We start from the raw sequence: 17,541 nt of genomic DNA, 5'->3' as shown, positions 1-17,541 counted from the left end.
TACGGGAGGAAACCGGAGCACCTGGAGAAAACGTGACAGGTGGGCGACGCTCGATCCCCATACAGATGGAATCGAGTCCACGTTTGCCGTACCGCCTAGAGGTTATGGCCTCTCAACACTCAAGGCGAAGGGACTTTGACAACATTGGCGTGATGCACCAATAAAGTGCAGGTATTTTTGTTGTTTAGGCCGTGTCGTCACAAAACTCTAATCCCAAGCCTCACGCTCTACTCTGCAAGACGTTTACGCATGCGTTCTAGAGTAATTGAGTTGTTGAGAACGTTGAATCGAGTGCTGTGTTGCCAAAGTGTGTGCGTTCTGCGTAGCTGTTATTGGACTTACGGCAGAATGTCGCATTCGTCTTTTTTCTTGAATCCAGTGGGCTCGGAGGTTTTTTTTTTTTTGCGTGGAAGCGTTCCAGCAATCGTTAAGTCCGTCCGTGAACTTTGGTTTTTAATACGTAGGCTTTCACGACCGATGTGATTCGCGATTAGTTTCTTTGGGGGGTGAGATCGTCATTGTCGTGTAGGTGTACAAGAACTCCTGCTTACGAACACTCGACTTGCGAACTTTCAGAGATATGAAAAACCTGTCCGTATGTCCAGTTGCCTGTTCGGAACCGAGAGTCGTAAGTTCAACTGCCGCGTAATAGATGGTTGTGGTGGCATCTACATCTGCAGAACCTGAAGAACCAGTGGACATCTACGAAAGATTATACAATGTTTAAAGCCATTCCCCGTGTTTAGTGTACATGCCGTACAACACATTTGGAATCGACAGGAGTAAAGTTGGACTTACTAACAGACTTCTGGAACATAACTCGTTCGTAAATAGAGGAGTACCTGTAATGTCAATAATTATAACCCTCCCACCACTCGGTGACAGCCTATCAGCTGTCAAGTCATGGGCAATTATGGAAATATATAATATTACACTTTGGCCATCACTTGACAGGACATTATACTTACGCGGCGATCTGACCGAAACATCAATTGTGAATTGTAATTTAGAGCAAGTCGTAATTTCGAGTAATTTATAGTTATTTGGCTGCTGTGAATTTCCACTTGGTGATGATGATAATGATGAGCCACTTCGTTGAACCATCATTTGCCAACAGCCAGGTGGCTTCTGAAAAAAAGAGCGATATGGGTGCTCAGTGGGCCTTGACATGGTAAAATAAAATAAATTGTTTAGTTTTAAAACTTAACATGGGTCACGAAAGGCGACTTCTACCCACGTGTGTTAGGTTTGCGAGAATAAAAACGACACCCGTCTCCCCACTCAGCATTCCAAACGCACACAAAACAACCCAAACAATTTTTTAAATACATCGGTACATTTATTCGTATATAAAAAAACCCAAAACAAATTAAATGATATTACACGTTAATAAATATATATTTTTGGAACAAAAAATGCATAGCTTATTTCATCTTACAACAAAAACCACGTAGGTTACACTGACATGCGATTTAAATAATGCACATAGAGTAAACCAACTCTTATCTGCTGCTGTCCCAACACGGAGGGGTCGGGTCACTCGCTCGCCTCCCCGCTATTGCAGTGGCTTCCCAACCCCGGACTCCCACCCCAGACCCCCACCCCAGACTCCCACCCCAGACCCCCACCCCAGACCCCCACTCCAGACTCCCACCCCAGACCCCCACCCCAGACCCCCACCCCAGACCCCCACTCCAGACTCCCACCCCAGACTCCCACCCCAGACTCCCACCCCAGACTCCCACCCCAGACTCCCACCCCAGACTCCCACCCCAGACTCCCACCCCAGACTCCTACCCCAGACTCCTACCCCAGACCCCCACTCCACCCCAGGTTACGCGGAGGGGTCCTTGCTGGCTCCGCTAGGCCCCTGGAAGTCGGTCCGCGGAACTGTTGCAGAGATGCGATTTGTGTTTTCACCTAAACACGGGATTTTTCTTCTGTTTTTACTGCACGGTGGCCCGCTAAGAAACTAAAATAAAAACCTGTTGATCACGGGGCCAAAACTGTTGAGAAGCATCGCTCCGTAGCTTGACCCATTCAGTTTTTTTTCATATAATTTTTTTATTGAGGCTCTGTGCGGGCCTGATACATCATATCGTTACGCGCGCGCACACGTGCACAGCGTCAACATAATCCAAATCTGTTACGAAAAAGCAGGTGCTTGACCCCCGTTTCATATCGGAAACGCGTGTTCCCACGCTCCTCTGACCTTCGGCGGCGTAGAGAAACTGGCTAGCGGGCACCAGGCTAGTTGCCTGTCGCTGACTCGACCCCTCGCCTGCGTGCCCTAGCTCCATGCGCACGTGGCGCAAGTCCGGTGGGATGTACGCGGTTCATAATCGAGGTTTTTTGTTGTTGTTGCTGCTGCTGTTTTTGCCACAATTCTGGCAATTGTCGGTGAAATGTCACGGTGCTCAATTTGCGAGTGTTGTGGGTTAACTCTCCGGGCACACAAAGCGGTAAGTGCTGAACTAGTCACCAATTGGCACGTTTCGTTTACGTGGCACAACATTACTACTGATTGGCCGTGTCGGGTGGTTCACGACGCATTTATATTCACGCGATCTGACCCAACAACAACAAAAACCTTTATTGTGAGTAATATTGGTGACAAAAACTCCCGCTACTACGCGTTAACTTGGCTGACGCGACATTGAAAATCTTTGCGAGCCGGCATCTGGTGATTTTGCCGTCTGGTGATTTTGGTTCTGCGCTCTGCTCTATGATCTTGAGCCAAAACAATTAACTTTACGATCAATAATCCCCCCCCCCCCGCTGCCCCTACCACCACATTAAATGTAACGATCAATTTGCACTTCCAGCAAACCCCTTCGCAAGGACCAGGTTCTGCCCGTTAGGCTCTGCTCGTTCGCTGGAAACTGTGGTCTCAAAAGAGTTGACCTCCTTGTCTGCATCATTTGGCTGTGGGCCCGCGGGGTGGGGGGGATGTTTCTGGCCATTTAGTGATGTAATTGGGTCGGAGTGGATGGGACCAGGGGAGTTTTGGGCGAGAGCACTGCAAAGAGAACTGCGTAAAAAAATCACTGCAGGGTCTCCTACTTATGAACATTCGACTTAGGAACTTTCAGAGATACGAAAAACCTATCCGTATGTCAAGTTGCCTGTTCTGAACCAAGAGTCGTAAGTTCAAACGCCACGCAATAGATGGCGGTGGTGCATCTACATCTACAGAACGTGAAGAACCAGTGGCATCTACATCTGCAGAACACGAAGAACCAGTGGCATCATCATCTGAAGAACGTGAAGAACCAGTGGCATCTACATCTGAAGAACGTGAAGAACCAGTGGCATCTACATCTGCAGAACACAAATCACCAGTGGCATCTCCATCTGCAGAACGTGAAGAACCAGTGGCATCTACATTTGCAGAACGTGAAGAACCAGTGGCATATTCATCTACATAACATGAAGAACCAGTGGCATCTACATCTGCAGAACACAGAACCAGTGGCATCTCCATCTGCAGAATATGAACAACCAGTGGCATCTACATCTGCAGAACGTAAAGAACCAGTGGCATCTACATTTACAGAACGTGAAGAACCAGTGGCATCTACATCTGCAGAACATGAGGAACCAGTGGCATCTACATCTGAAGAACGTCGAGAACCAGTGGCATCTACATCTGCAGAACACGAAGAACCAGTGGCATCTGCATCTACAGAACGTGAAGAACCAGTGGAATCGACATCTACAGAACGTGAATAACCAATGGCATCTACATCTGCAGAACGTGAAGAACCTGTGGCATTTACATCTGCAGAACACGAAGAACCAGTGGCATCTACATCTGCAGAACACGAAGAACCAGTGGCATCTGCATCTACAGAACGTGAAGAACCAGTGGAATCGACATCTACAGAACGTGAATAACCAATGGCATCTACATCTGCAGAACGTGAAGAACCTGTGGCATTTACATCTGCAGAACACGAAGAACCAGTGGCATCTACATCTGCATAACACGAAGAACCAGTGGCATCTCCATCTGCAGAACGTGAAGAACCAGTGGCATCTACATCTGCAGAACGTGAAGAACCAGTGGCATCTACATCTGCAGAATGTGAAGAACCAGTGGCATCTACATCTGCAGAACACGAAGAACCAGTGGCATCTCCATCTGCAGAACGTGAAGAACCAGTGACATCTACATCTGCAGAACACGAAGAATCAGTGGCATCTGCATCTACATAACGTGAAGAACTAGTGGCATCGACATCTACAGAACGTGAATAACCAATGGCATCTACATCTGCAGAACGTGAAGAACCAGTGGCATCTACATCTGCAGAACACGAAGAACCAGTGGCATCTACATCTGCAGAACGTGAAGAACCAGTGGCATTTACAGCTGCAAAACACGAAGAACCAGTGGCATCTACATCTGCAGAATGTGAAGAACCAGTGGCATCTACATCTGAAGAACGTGAAGAACCAGTGGCATCTACATCTGCAGAACACAAAGAACCAGTGGCATCTCCATCTGCAGAACGTGAAGAACCAATGGCATCTACATCTGCAGAACGTGAAGAACCAGTGGCATCTACATCTGCAGAATGTGAAGAACCAGTGGCATCTACATCTGCAGAACATGAAGAACCAGTTGCATCTACATCTGCAGAACATGAGGAACCAGTGGCATCTACATCTGAAGAACGTGAAGAACCAGTGGCATCTACATCTGCAGAACACGAAGAACCAGTGGCATCTGCATCTACAGAACGTGAAGAACTAGTGGCATCGACATCTACAGAACGTGAATAACCAATGGCATCTACATCTGCAGAACGTGAAGAACCAGTGGCATCTACATCTGCAGAACGTGAAGAACCAGTGGCATCTACATCTGCAGAACGTGAAGAACCAGTGGCATCTACATCTGCAGAACGTGAAGAACCAGTGGAATCTACATCTACAGAACGTGAAGAACCAGTAGCATCTACGTCTGCAGAAGATTATACAACGTTTAAAGCCTTTCGCCCCTGTTTAGTGTACACAGCGTACAAGCGTTTGGAATCGACGGGAGTGAAGTTGGACTTATGAACAAATCGACTTACGAACAGAAGCTCTGGAACCAACTCGTTCGTAAGTAGAGGAGTCCCTATGCTGATGGCCACCTTTTTCAAGCACCCCTGCAGTTTGTCCAACTGCTGTATTCCTTCAGGTGAGGAGTGGTGGTGTAGCGGTTAGCGCTACACTGCTCTACGAACCCGGCGACCCGGGTTCAACTCCCGCTCGCGGCCACCAAAACACCGGTGACGATTATCTGCACCGGTCGTGGGCCTCCTTTAGGTCGACTCAACCTCAACTGAGTACCTGATGCGGTGTGTAGTAAACATCGCCACTGGGGAGACAAAGGCGGCCGAGCGTGTAGCTGGCCACCCACCCCCTCGTGTGCCGTGCCGGCCTTCGTAGGTGCTGCTCGCTAACAGCACTTGCCCCAACAGTCTGCTTAGACCAGACGGGGGGATCTTTGTCTTTCGGATGGAAGTAGAGATTTTGGAGAATTTGTTTGATCGTTGAAGGGGCGATACGATATAAAATAAATACTGCGCTCTGCGTTTCCCTGGACGCTTGCCTCCTGCTGCTGCTGTTGCTGATGTTCCGCAGCAGGGGCCGAGCTTCTCCTGAACGCTGTGCACGAGTGATTGGACGGTGAAAACGTGGCCCACTGAAGCCCTTCTGGGCGGTCGGTCGGTCTGCCGGTCGCTAAAGACACGTGTCGTCCCGTTGTTCATCACGCCTCGGGGAATTCATTTGGAGATAGTACCGGCGACTCGGCAGTCGAGAGAGACAAGAGCCAGACTCGGACCAAAGGCACCATAATAATACTGATGGCACTTGAAATGCATACGACGCAGTGAATATAAATTATAGACAACCCCACGATCTTTTAGTGTTATTTGATTCTTAATGAAAAAAATGTTACTTTGAAATTCACCAACCCCCTCGCCGCTGCTACGTGTCTTCCGCACAACGCAGCACATGCAACATCGTGTTCGCAGCCCTGCATCGATATTGAAACAATTACGTCAAACGTTTACATTTGTATATATATGTGTGTGAAGTACGTAAACTGTTAACGGACACGATTGCGAGTACAAAATTTTCAACGTGTAACCCACAACGTTCATCTCGACACTTTACGACATTCCGCAATACAAAAAATTAATCAACAAAAAAATCTAACTGCTGCCCCCCCCCCCCCGAAAATTAGAGGGGGGCATCATTGAAGGCAGACGCTTTCCCATAATGCATTTGGAATCGTTTTCTCGTTATCGTTTTCTTTGGGGGGGGGGTTTGTTTCGAAAACGAAGTTGACTTGGGATCTCGGGAGAGTGAAAATCGTTTCTTTAAAAAATATATAATAGTACTTTTTTTTACTTAACATCTGCGCTAGCAGCAGCAACAGAAGTCTGGGATGCTTCGTATAATTAATTCCACCGCGTGGTCAAGAACAAGTGACCAAGCGAGCTGGGTGACCTTTGGTAGCGAACTCGTGCAGATTGGTACAAATTGACACTGCGACCCCAAGTCGAACTCCCAAAGGCACGGGCTCCTCTTTGGTGGCGAACGCGTGCAGATGCGCACAAGTCGATACTGCGACAGCTTGTAAGTAAAGGCACGGCCTCCTCTTTGGTGGCGAACGCGTGCCTATAGCCGCAACTCGACGCAGCGGACCTGGAGAGGCGACCCTTCCAAGTCGGGTCTCCAGGTTGCAGGTTTTTTTTCGACGTGTGCGCGTGTGTGTTGTTTGTTTTTTTATTTTGTCGGAGGGCGTCTCGTCACGTTGCTAGGGAAGAAGTTATTCTCCCAGCCACATGAGTCTCGGAGGGGGAACGGGTGGAAGCAGGTTCCCACGATTCGGATGATTGTGTCAATTCCTCGGCGTGCCACTTATATAATTCGTAGCACACACGCCCCCACGCCCCTCTCCACCAACGACCACTGTTGCCACGCAAAGACGTGCGCCCGTCTCCCTTGTCTCAACCTCTCCTTCCCCTCTCGTGAAATAAATAAGACTCCGCTGGCTCCTGCGCAGCGTCTCCCAAGATGCGAGCGATGCTCGCACGTCGCCGTGCTTAATGGCGCGGTGTGTCGATAGCGTCGATTGTTAAAAATAAACAAAACCTTCCTCTCTCGAGCCCATGCCGCTTCCCCGAAGCCGTGGCAGGGCGAGAATGGTTCCGCTGTGTGAGAGCGGGAGCACGTGTTGTGTGTGTTGGGCACCGTTTCGCCCGTGTGGGTGGTAAAGTTCCACGCGGTGGCGACCACTGCCACCATCACCACCTTCGCCTCGCCTCCCCTAATGATGGGCTCGCGTGTAAATCTCTTTGGCTTTGGAGCGCAAGACGTAATGCGTGAGCTTGCACGCTTGAGCTCACTATAATGACAGTGAAGGCACAATATATATATTTTTTATAACCCGAAGAAAAAGAAAATTAGAACTGTTATAAAAAGTGTCATTTTTTTTCAGCCGAGAAAGTCGTGTCACAATATACATTGACGTCTGTGGAAAAAGAGCTTCATAGCTCATCGGATTTCTCCAGGATAAATAAAGATTCTGATACATATATATTTTTGGCAGTACTTTCGAAGTAAGGGTCGGTCCCGCATAGCGAACCTTCCTCCAGTTCCGTGTGGAGTAATTTCTGCTGCTGCTGTTGTCGTTGCTTGTGGGATGTAACCGGAAGAATTCTCAGAGGAACTCCACTCGATGCAGAGGGTACGGCAACTATGTTAAAAAAAAAAACCAACACCCTCCCTCCCATCCTGTACGAGGTGGCGGACAGGAGGGAAGTAAGAGCGAACACACAACACAACATCGGTGCACGCGCCCGTCCATGCGCTATCGACCAACCCCACCACCGATTCCATCGCAACCCCCAATCTCAGCCGTTGAGATTGGGGGGTCATGTGCACCACCACCCAGAGCCACCACCACCACGGCTCGGAGAGGTGGGGAGGGGTGGAGGGGGTCATACGTCCACGGCCAGGGTGTAGCGGTCGTTCTTGCGATTGCAACGGCGCATGACGAGGGCGAAGTAGAGCGAGAGCAGCACGACCCAGTAGCAGGCGTAGAGCGCCGCGCCCACGATGAGGAAGGTCTGCTCGGTGCTGTCGAAGGGATTGCTCACCTCGCGGTACACCGTGTAGGCGATGCCGCCCAGCAGCACGGCGAACCACAGCGAGATGGGCACCAGGCCAATGAAGTTGGTAACGATCGTTTTGCGGCCGGACGTGCCCCAGCCCGCCTTGGTGATGGTGGCGATGGCGAACATCTTGGCAGGCAGGAGGCTGCTCATGTAGAGGAGCGAGTAGAGCGACATGAAGATCATGACGACGTTGCCGCGTAGGAAGCACGCGAACGCAGCCTTGAGCATCCCCACGAACTGGACGGTGAGCAGGAAGAGGAGGATGTTCCAGATGCGGCCCCGATAGAAGAGCTGCACCACCGTGGCGACGAGGAAGAAGGGGAAGAAGCCCGTGATCACCGCCTCGTACGTCATCCACAGGTGGTGCTTGTGGAACCACAGCGAGTTGTAGAGCCACTCTCTGAAGTAGGACTTGCTCCAGCGCGTCTGCTGGTTGAGCCAGCGCAAGTAGCCTGTGGGCGTCTCAGTGAGGCAGCGCGCGCGCGCCGTGTACTTGGTGGAGTAGCCCAAGCTGAGCACGCGGTTCGTGAGGTGGCGGTCGTCTCCGAAGCTGCACTTGGAGCCGAGGAAGCGCTGCTCGTACCAGTCCTCGAGGAAGCGCTGCAGCAGCGAGTTGCGGTACATGCCCAGCGGGCCGCTGATGCACTGCACGCATCCGAAGTAGGACTGGCAGGCGCGCTCCACGTTGAAGGCCATCCAGTAGCGCACACTGCTCAAGAACGAGATCCAGGAGTCGTACTTGTTGAGGATCTGGGTGCGGGAGAGGTGGTGGGGATGGTGGGGGGGGGGGGGGGGGGGTGAGTAACTTGCGGTTGGGATTTTGTAAGCATTGCGATGTTAGAAGAGGTTTTTTTGGAGTTAGATCGCGTAAATATATAAATGTTGCGTCGTTAAACCTGCCACCACCCGACAGCCAACTAGTAAGGGTTGTCACGTCAACAGAACGTGGCCAATTCGTAACTCGTACACGTACAGCACACCGGTGTGTTGGAGAGCCAAGCCACAACATTTATAATCTGAGTACGACGTTTCACCAATAATTACAACTAGCTTCATCAGGCGACAGCCAGGTTTGTGGGTTTAACGACACGTTTTTACATTTACGCGATCTAACCCAAAAACATATCGACTATGGATGACATTGGTCGCGAAAGCCTGCCACGTGTTAAACATTGCGATGTTGTCTGACCCAATGCCTGTGTTACGTTCGATGTATGTTGTTGTTTTTTTAAAGCTATGGGTGCAAACCCGAGAACCAGGAGGACACGTTACTTGTACATTGCGGAGTCATCGGTAAACCGGATATCTCCACGTCCAATGTCACCGCACGCACCTGCACGTCGCCTCCGACGCCTCCGACCTTCTCATCCTCTTCGAGCACCTTCACCATCTCCACGGTGCAGGCGGGGTCCAGCACCGTGTCGGAGTCGCACACCTGTGGGGTGTGGTGGTGGTGGTGGAGGGGGGGGAATGGAGAAGATAACTTTGACGAATCGGACTGACCAGCTGATCGAAAACATTTCTGGACACTTATCTGTGATAGTTAAAAAAAAATCAAGTTTCACTTTGTGTGTTTTGTTTAGCCCATTGAGAAGTCAAGAGACGAGTGGATGGTTGAGCGAATAGGCGAGTGGGTGGTTGAGTGGCTGGATGGATGGTTGAGTGAGTGGGTTAGTGGGTGGATGGATGGTTGAGTGAGTGAACGAGTGAGTGGGTGGATGGATGGTTGAGTGAGTGAATGATTGAGCGAATGGGTGGTCGAGTGGCTGGATGGACGGTTGAGTGAGTGAGTGAATTGGTGAATGAATGACTGAGTGGCTGAGTCAGTGGGTGGTCGAGTGGTTGGATGGATGGTTGAGTGAGTGAATGCATAAAGATACATTTACGTCGCTTGACAGTCAAATTGACATAAAAAAAAAACTTTTCACAGCTGGAATTAAAATCATAGTAATACTAATGACGAGTCTTACGTGTAAAGCGCCGTTCATCATGCATCTCAAAGCGCCGTACAGCACGATCATAAAACTGAACACTAAGAAACAGCAACCATCACAAATAGTAGAAAGCGCCATTAGTTGAATTCGCTACCCACTTAATAAGTGCAAGTGTATAGATATTTAATGTTTATTTATTGACGAGTGAATGGATGATTATGACGATGATGACAGCCGTCTGTTATTATGTAGAGTAACGTCAGGCCCTCTCCTCGTCTCAATAAAAATGGAATGGAACTTCAGCGGACCTGATTAAGGGGGGGGGGGGTCTGGGTTCGAGCCCAGATTCCCAGCTCCTGCCCGTGATAAAAAAAAACAGGTTTCAAGGGTAGCGAGTTGATGGACTCAGCCCAGTCATAAAGAGTTATAAACCTATTCTAATTTGCCATGCACATTCGAAAATAAGACCGTTTACAAAAAAGACTTAAAGCCCTCCACCCCCCCCCCCCGACACACCTCCATATAGCCTGCACCAAGAAAAAAACCGCCACTTTTTTCAAACATTTTATTGCTGTGGTTTTCACACCTGATGATGATTGCTTGTGTTGCAATCGAAACGTCGTGAGAATTTTATTGGTAAATAAATTATTATTTTATTATTTCCCCTTCTACGTGACTTTACCGAAAGAACCAAGAATATGAATCTCTGCAGTCACGAAAGCTTTAAATCAAAATTTGCACTCGGCTGTTGGGGGAAGTGCTGTAAGCAAGCACTCTCGAAGGCGTGGACCAAATAATAAAAATGGGAGTGGGGTGGCCAACAGCACGCCCGACCGCCTTTGTCTCCCCAGCGTTGATATTCCACCGGGCACTGGTTCGAGACTGAGTCGACCGAGGGAGAGGCGCGGTACCGGTAGAAGGAACGCAACTAAGTGCGCTAACCACTGTGCCACCGCTCCAAACGAAGACAAAGACCCCCCCGTGTAGCCTTAACAGACTGTAGAGGCAAGTGCTGTTAGCGAGCACCTACGAAGGCCGTAACGGTACACATCACGACCGACCGCCTTTGTCTCCCCAGTGGCGATGTTTACTACACACTGCACTGGGTACTCATTTGAGGCTTGGTCGACCTAGGGGAGGCACGGGACCGATTCAGATAATCGTCACCGGTATTGGCCGTGAGCGGGAATTGAACCCGGGTCGCCGGGTTCATAGCGCAGGTCGCTAACCGCTAAACTACCGCTCCCCACACTCCAAACGCACACATACACACGCAGAGCTGGAGGAAGTTACAGGTAGCGCCCTTCCTGTGGGTTCATCCACGCGCCTCTTGAGTGGCTCTCTCTCACTACGAAAGTGACGAGCAAGAATAGTACAGGGTGCTTCAAAGAAATGGTAACACTTCTGAGAAGTTGTCAACAACGCCACAAGAAATGTGCCTATGGAGACCACCTGGAGAAGATTCCAGGCACGTGTTGACACCAATGGCGAACAAGTGGAGACTCGTGACTTTTTGAAGCCTTGAACATGCATTTGTTGTCATGTTACAGTGTAGTATCCGTTCTTTTTTCATTCAAAACAATGGTCCCATGTAAGTGTTAAACAAAAATGTAAGCACCCTTGACCAGTTCGCCATCACGATTGTTATGATGGCGACGATGATGACGACGGCGATGATGACGATGATGATGATGACGACGGCGACGAAGATGATGACGACGGCGATGATGACGATGATGATGACGACGATGGCGACGACGATGATGATGACGACGACAATGATAACGACAATGATGATGACGGCGATGATGATGATGATGACGATCATGATGACGACGGCGACGATGATGATACCGACGACGACGACGACGCTGCGCGTACCTGCATGTAGTCGACGGCCATGCCAAGCGCCTTGAAGGCGGTGTACATCACCTCGCGCTTGCCACCCCAACGCTGCATGAGGCACACGTGGCGGTGGCCAAGCGTCGCCTCGCGGACGCGCGCCTCGCCCTCGGCGTACGACCGCTCGCTCTCGCCATCGCCCAGCTCGTGGTAGTTGCTCCGCCACCGGTAGGTAACGGCGGCGCGACCCATCACCTCGCGGAAGATGTCCATCATGTACGCGTCCTCGTCCGAGTTGCCGTCCACCACCATCACGACTCGCACGCCCGGGTAGGCGAGGCGCTTGACCGACCGCAGGCACTTGCGCAGGTAGTCGGGGTCCTCCTGGTAGGCGGCCACGCACAGCGCCACGCTGCGACGCGTCGGCTTGAGCGAGGTGCCGGCGCGGCGCATCTTGCGGTGCTCGAGAAGAGCAAAGAGGCTCTGGATGAGCAGGTGGAGCGCCAGGATCGCGCCGTAGAGGCCGAACGAGAGGTAGTAGTTGTCGGTCGAGATGAACTGGTAGCCCGTGATGTACGCGGCCACGATGGCGCCCAGCACCACCAGGGCGAACATCGTGGTGCCTACCAGACGCAGCGCCGAGGTCACCTTGCGGCACAGCATCTGCGTGGTCGTGAGAGGGAGGGGGTAAGAAGGAGGAGAGCAGAGCGTGAAATCTTTCGTGAAGTATTTCATTTAAACAGAGGGGGGGGGGGGCACATAAAGCAAAGCATTGAAAGAAAGAAAAAAACGAAATGATGAACGAAGCAAAGTGCCGACTACACCGAGCATCTTCTTGTTTCCTCTGATCGTAACAAAAGAGGGAGGGAGGGAGGGAGGGGGAGGGGAGGGGAGTGGGGGGCTTCGTGGTTGGGGTCTGACAAAGATGATCTTTGCCATCTCTCTCTGTTCCTCCTTCTCCTTCCGCTCAATCCACGCTTCCGCTCTCTCTCGCTCTTCTCCCTTCTCGCCCCCTTCACTGGAACAAAACTTCCCCCTCTTCACATAAAGCGCTCACACCATTCGCTCACCAAGTTTCCGCTCCGCACTCACAAACTCACTCCTTGGTGCCCCTCCCTCACCACCACGCGACCCCTGAATCCCCCCTCCCTCATCCCCCATAACCACCGCCACCGTTATTTTTCCCTCTGCACATTCTCATTATCTGGCTGCCACTCATTAACCCCATTCATTCATTCCTTTCATCATAATTTACAGTCATCATTCCCCATTCATTCCTTTCATCACCATTTAGTGTCATCAATGTTACTGTCATCGTTTAGGCTCACTCATTCCCCATTCATTCAGAGGCAAGGCCACGTTAAAGAGATGGGGTTTTCAGCGGACTTAAATCTATCAACCGACTCAGATTACCCTGATTTCAAGTGGCAGGGCGTTCTGTGACTTGTGGGTGCCACGCTGACAAAAGAACCGATCACCAAGAGAGCGCAACCTGTAGACCCGGGAGTGCTGAGCAGTTGGACATCAGAAGGTCTTCAGGACCTTGATGGAATAGTTCAATATATAAATATATAAATGCTCCTGCAAGTGATGTGGGGTGAGCCCTTTCAAAGCCAAGTATCTTAAAATCCACTCGGAATTTGACCGGTAGCTAATGAAGGGATAAGAGGACTTGGGTGTAACGTGCTCATAGAATGGTGTATGTCGTGTAAGCACTCTAGCAGCTGCATTCTGAACAAGCTGGAGTCTGCCCAAAAATCCCAACCAGCGTGGCGTTGATGGTGATGACGATGTTGTATCAGTATCGGAGGAGGTCAGGGTTGCACTCAGCAGACACAGAAAACACGTGGACGGCTGGCTACGTGCGGTGCGAAAGAAGTTCGACATACATACACGCATAGCGTGTTGCCCCCTTGCATGCGTGGGGTTTTCTCGATTCGTATGTATGCCCCGTGCGTATGTTGAACTTTTTTTCCGCACCGTACGTGGCCAAACCGTGCACAGTTGCTCGTCAATTGGCTGAAACATCTTCATATACAGAGGGCCGCGGAGCTTGGGAAATTGTTGGGCAGCGCTGGCAGCTCATCACCGCGTTGGCTGCTTCTGCTGCTTTCCCAATCCTCTGAGTCTTCTCTCTCTGCGAGAGCGAGGCATTATTGTTACTACGTGACATCGTCAGTCTCTGATCTCTCTGGGGCTCTTAGACGAGTCTAATGTCCACAACCCTCTCGGCAATTGCTTCTTGGGGTTCAGTTTTGGGTGGGTTGGGGGGGGGGGCAGAGTCGGGTTAAATGATGACGTCACCCTGCTGCTCTATTTAAGACCGAGAGCAAGTGAGGGCTTCACTATTCTGGCAAATTTCCTGATGATATTGGATGTAATTACTAGCGAAACGTCGTACTCAAAACTGTAAATGTTGTGGATTCACTCTTCAACACACCGGTGGGCTAAAGTAGTGAACTATTTTGTTTTTGTCAACGTGACACTTTTTTACTCATTGGCCGTGTCGGGTGGTGGAGGGTCACGACACATTTATAAATAACGCGATCTAACCCAAAAACGTTTATTATGAATAATATTGGTCGCGATAGCCTACAACGTGTTAAACTATTCTGGAGTCTCTCCACTCGGGGGCGATATCCGAATGCGTCACGGACGGTGGGACCGCGTGGCCTTGGCGGCTCTTTTTAGACTTCACGGCTTGTCGGTGAGAGGGCATGTGTGAACACACACGGGGGCAGTAGTGGTACTACGACTACTACCTCTTAGCTTTTCTAACTAGGGGGGCGGAGTGGGGGGGGATTTTCTCGTTATTTATTCATTCATTTGTGCTTTTTTATTTGCTAAGTTAGCGGGTTTTGTTTTTCTGTCATCTGCGTAAGGGACCGGCTAAATTCACCTTGCAGTGTTGCGGGATACAATTTCACGATTGACGCTCTATAAAATTGTAATCATGATTATACCCCTTGACTTACTTAAAGCCTAGTTTTCAAGGTCACGATCCCACTGGGCGAGCACGGCAATATGCTGACGAAGAGTTCGATTTCAAATGTCGAGGGCCGCTGCTGTTGCTGCTGCTGGCCACGACAAGAGAGTTTCAACAGAGGCGTGCGCGATCACCACCACCGCCGCCACAACGCACGCTGCATTTAGCGCCACAGCGCGTGGATTTTTAGCATTTATTTATTTGCTGGTGACTGTGTATTTCATATCGGAATCGCCTCCAGTGCTGTTACTGCTGGCGGCAATAAAAGTTGTTTAAAAGTCAACAGAGACAGAGTTCGTGTCGCGTCGCTCTTTCTTCTCCTCCTGCGTGGAAGGAGCGCAGTTGGTGGCTAAACTACATCGTGCGCCGATGTTGAATTCGAGTGGCGAGAAACCTCGAGCCGCCACCGCCGAGCAATGAAGAGGAAAGAGCTTCATCGGCCACAGTTGGATCAATGCATTGGGCACGTTGTAGATTGTGATAATAAACGAAACACTTTATTTCGTTTGACCAGGTGAGGCCCAGTGAGCTGTGTGGCTCGTTTTCAGAAGATCTGGCTCAACGAAGTGGGCTCATCATCATCGTCATCATCATCACATGGACGTTTACAACAGCAGCCAAACACTCTAATCGCGTGACGTTCATTCTAAATATGGAAGGGGAAAACCGGAGGACCCGGAGAAAAATCCACGCGATCACGGAGAGAGAGAGAGACACGCAAACTCCAAATAAACAGCAGACTTCTGGATCGGGATCGAACCCACGATCTCCTGCATACCCGTCGAGGGAGTTAACATCTCCGAGCCACCGTGGCGCGCAATGCCTGTGTAACAATGTCCGTGTACACGTGGGGAGCGGTGGTGTAGCGGTTAGCGCGCTGCGCTATGAACCCGGCGACCCGGGTTCGATTCCCGTTCACGGCCAACACCCAGTGACGATTATCTGAACCGGTCCCGGGCCTCCCCTAAGTGGACGCAGCTTCAAATGAGTACCTGGTGCAGTGTGTAAACATCGCCACTAGGGAGACAAAGGCGGTCGGGCGTGGTTATGACCACCCACCCCCTCGTGTACCGTTCCGGCCATCATAGGTGCTCGCTAACAGCACTTGCCCCTACAGTCTGCTAAAGCTATACGGGGGATCTTTGTCTTTATCTTTGTGTAAAGGTGACAATCTCGTCGGTGGTGGTGGGATTAACGACACGAATTCTGGCTCTCACACGTACACAGGGCATCCATAATCCACAGAGCTCCAGTGCACGCTGGAGCTCTGTGGTCAACTCAGCCCAAAACTTACACCTGTTTTTAGTGCAGTCAGCATCAGGACCGAGAAGACAAAGGCGATCGGGCATGCGTAGTGCACTGTATGAACAATCACAGTAGTTGTCAAATCCACTGCTGGATGAAGGCTTCCTCCCCAAGGCGTGTCAGTCACGTGGGTTGTTTGGCCATACTTCACCGAACTGATCGCGGTGCGGATTAGTGAAGGGTGAAAGAGGGGGTGGTGGTGGTAGCCCAGGACTGGGTTGAGAAGTCACTCGCCACTGATATTAGCCGGGTTACCGGCCGTCGTTTAGCAAGTGCAGTTGCGCTAACCGCTGCGCCACCGCTCCGCCGCCCAGCACAATGAACAGAGAGGAGCCGAATTGGAATCGGCCCAATCTGCGTGGGCGCGGGAATGGGTTTGTGTTTTTTTAAATCATCATCAGGCGCGTGCAGCGTGTCTTGCGTAACGGGAGCGGACCGGTTAAACGCGGGCGTCGCAAAAAACTCCGCTGTAGGCGGTCTCGTTGAAGGACACTTTGAACTTATTTCGCACCACACGTAGCCAACATTGTCACGAGAGAAGTTGTTGTTGCTGCTGCTGTTGACCGTGACCTCGCTTCATTGTGCACGCAAATAACACAAAGGCCTCCTCTGTCTCTCTCCCTCCCTCTCTCTCTCCCTCCTCTACGCCAACGTAGCGGCGACGTTGCCGACGCTACAGCGATGGTGATCGATGCGTTCAACGCGGCGCTTCGCAGAACGTCGCCGTGGTCACGTCCAGCATTTGCTTTGGCACCGGGAGGCGGGTTTGGTTGAAGGGGTGGAATCACGGAGCTCGTGGAAGATCGAGCCCGAGGGGGTGGGAGTCTCCTGCCGTTTGGGTCGCGACTGACGATCGTCAAGGGTTGTTGTTTTCAATAACAACGACGGTGGCGGTGGTGCGCGTGAAGCAGCGGATGGTCGTGACATCCTCACCCTACGAACACGTCACAACGACGGCTTGGGGCTCACGGGAGCTGTCGTAGAGGACGCTCTGATCCGATTGGTGCAGAGGAGGAGGATTTGAAAAGGGCGGGAAAACCGGTGAAGGGGATTGGCGGAAGAAGTGGGAGACGTGTAGTATATAGTAGTGTAGTGTATAGTAGTGTAGTATATAGTGTAGTTTCTAGTGCAGTATATTGTAGTGTATAGTGTAGTATATTGTAGTGTATAGTGTAGTTTATAGTGTAGTATATTGTAGTGTAGTGTATAGTAGAGTAGTATATAGTGTAGTTTATAGTGTAGTTCCTAGTGTAGTATATTGTAGTGTAGTGTATAGTGTAGTATATTGTAGTGT

The 17,541-nt window shown here is 50.6% G+C and overlaps 1 protein-coding gene across 1 annotated transcript in view; it reads right to left on the bottom strand.

Annotated features, from left to right (window-relative positions):
* Positions 1-1,769: 1,769 nt before the first annotated feature.
* Positions 1,770-17,541, bottom strand: part of HAS3 (hyaluronan synthase 3) — a 29,143-nt gene continuing 13,371 nt past the window's right edge. Inside the window, exons 2-4 of the mRNA XM_061575940.1 lie at positions 11,996-12,619; positions 9,514-9,615; positions 1,770-8,930 (exon numbers count right to left, since the gene is read on the bottom strand). Coding sequence (XP_061431924.1) covers positions 8,004-8,930; positions 9,514-9,615; positions 11,996-12,619 — 1,653 coding nt within the window. The 3' untranslated portion in view covers positions 1,770-8,003. The remainder of the gene's footprint in view (positions 8,931-9,513; positions 9,616-11,995; positions 12,620-17,541) is intronic.

Source organism: Lethenteron reissneri, chromosome 60 (assembly GCF_015708825.2).
Source record: "Lethenteron reissneri isolate LAM-NWPU_2019-01 chromosome 60, ASM1570882v1, whole genome shotgun sequence".
NCBI classification, from domain to species: Eukaryota; Metazoa; Chordata; class Hyperoartia; order Petromyzontiformes; family Petromyzontidae; genus Lethenteron; species Lethenteron reissneri.
The sequence above is the reverse complement of the archived record's forward strand: the minus strand, read 5'-3'. Positions and strand labels throughout refer to the sequence as shown.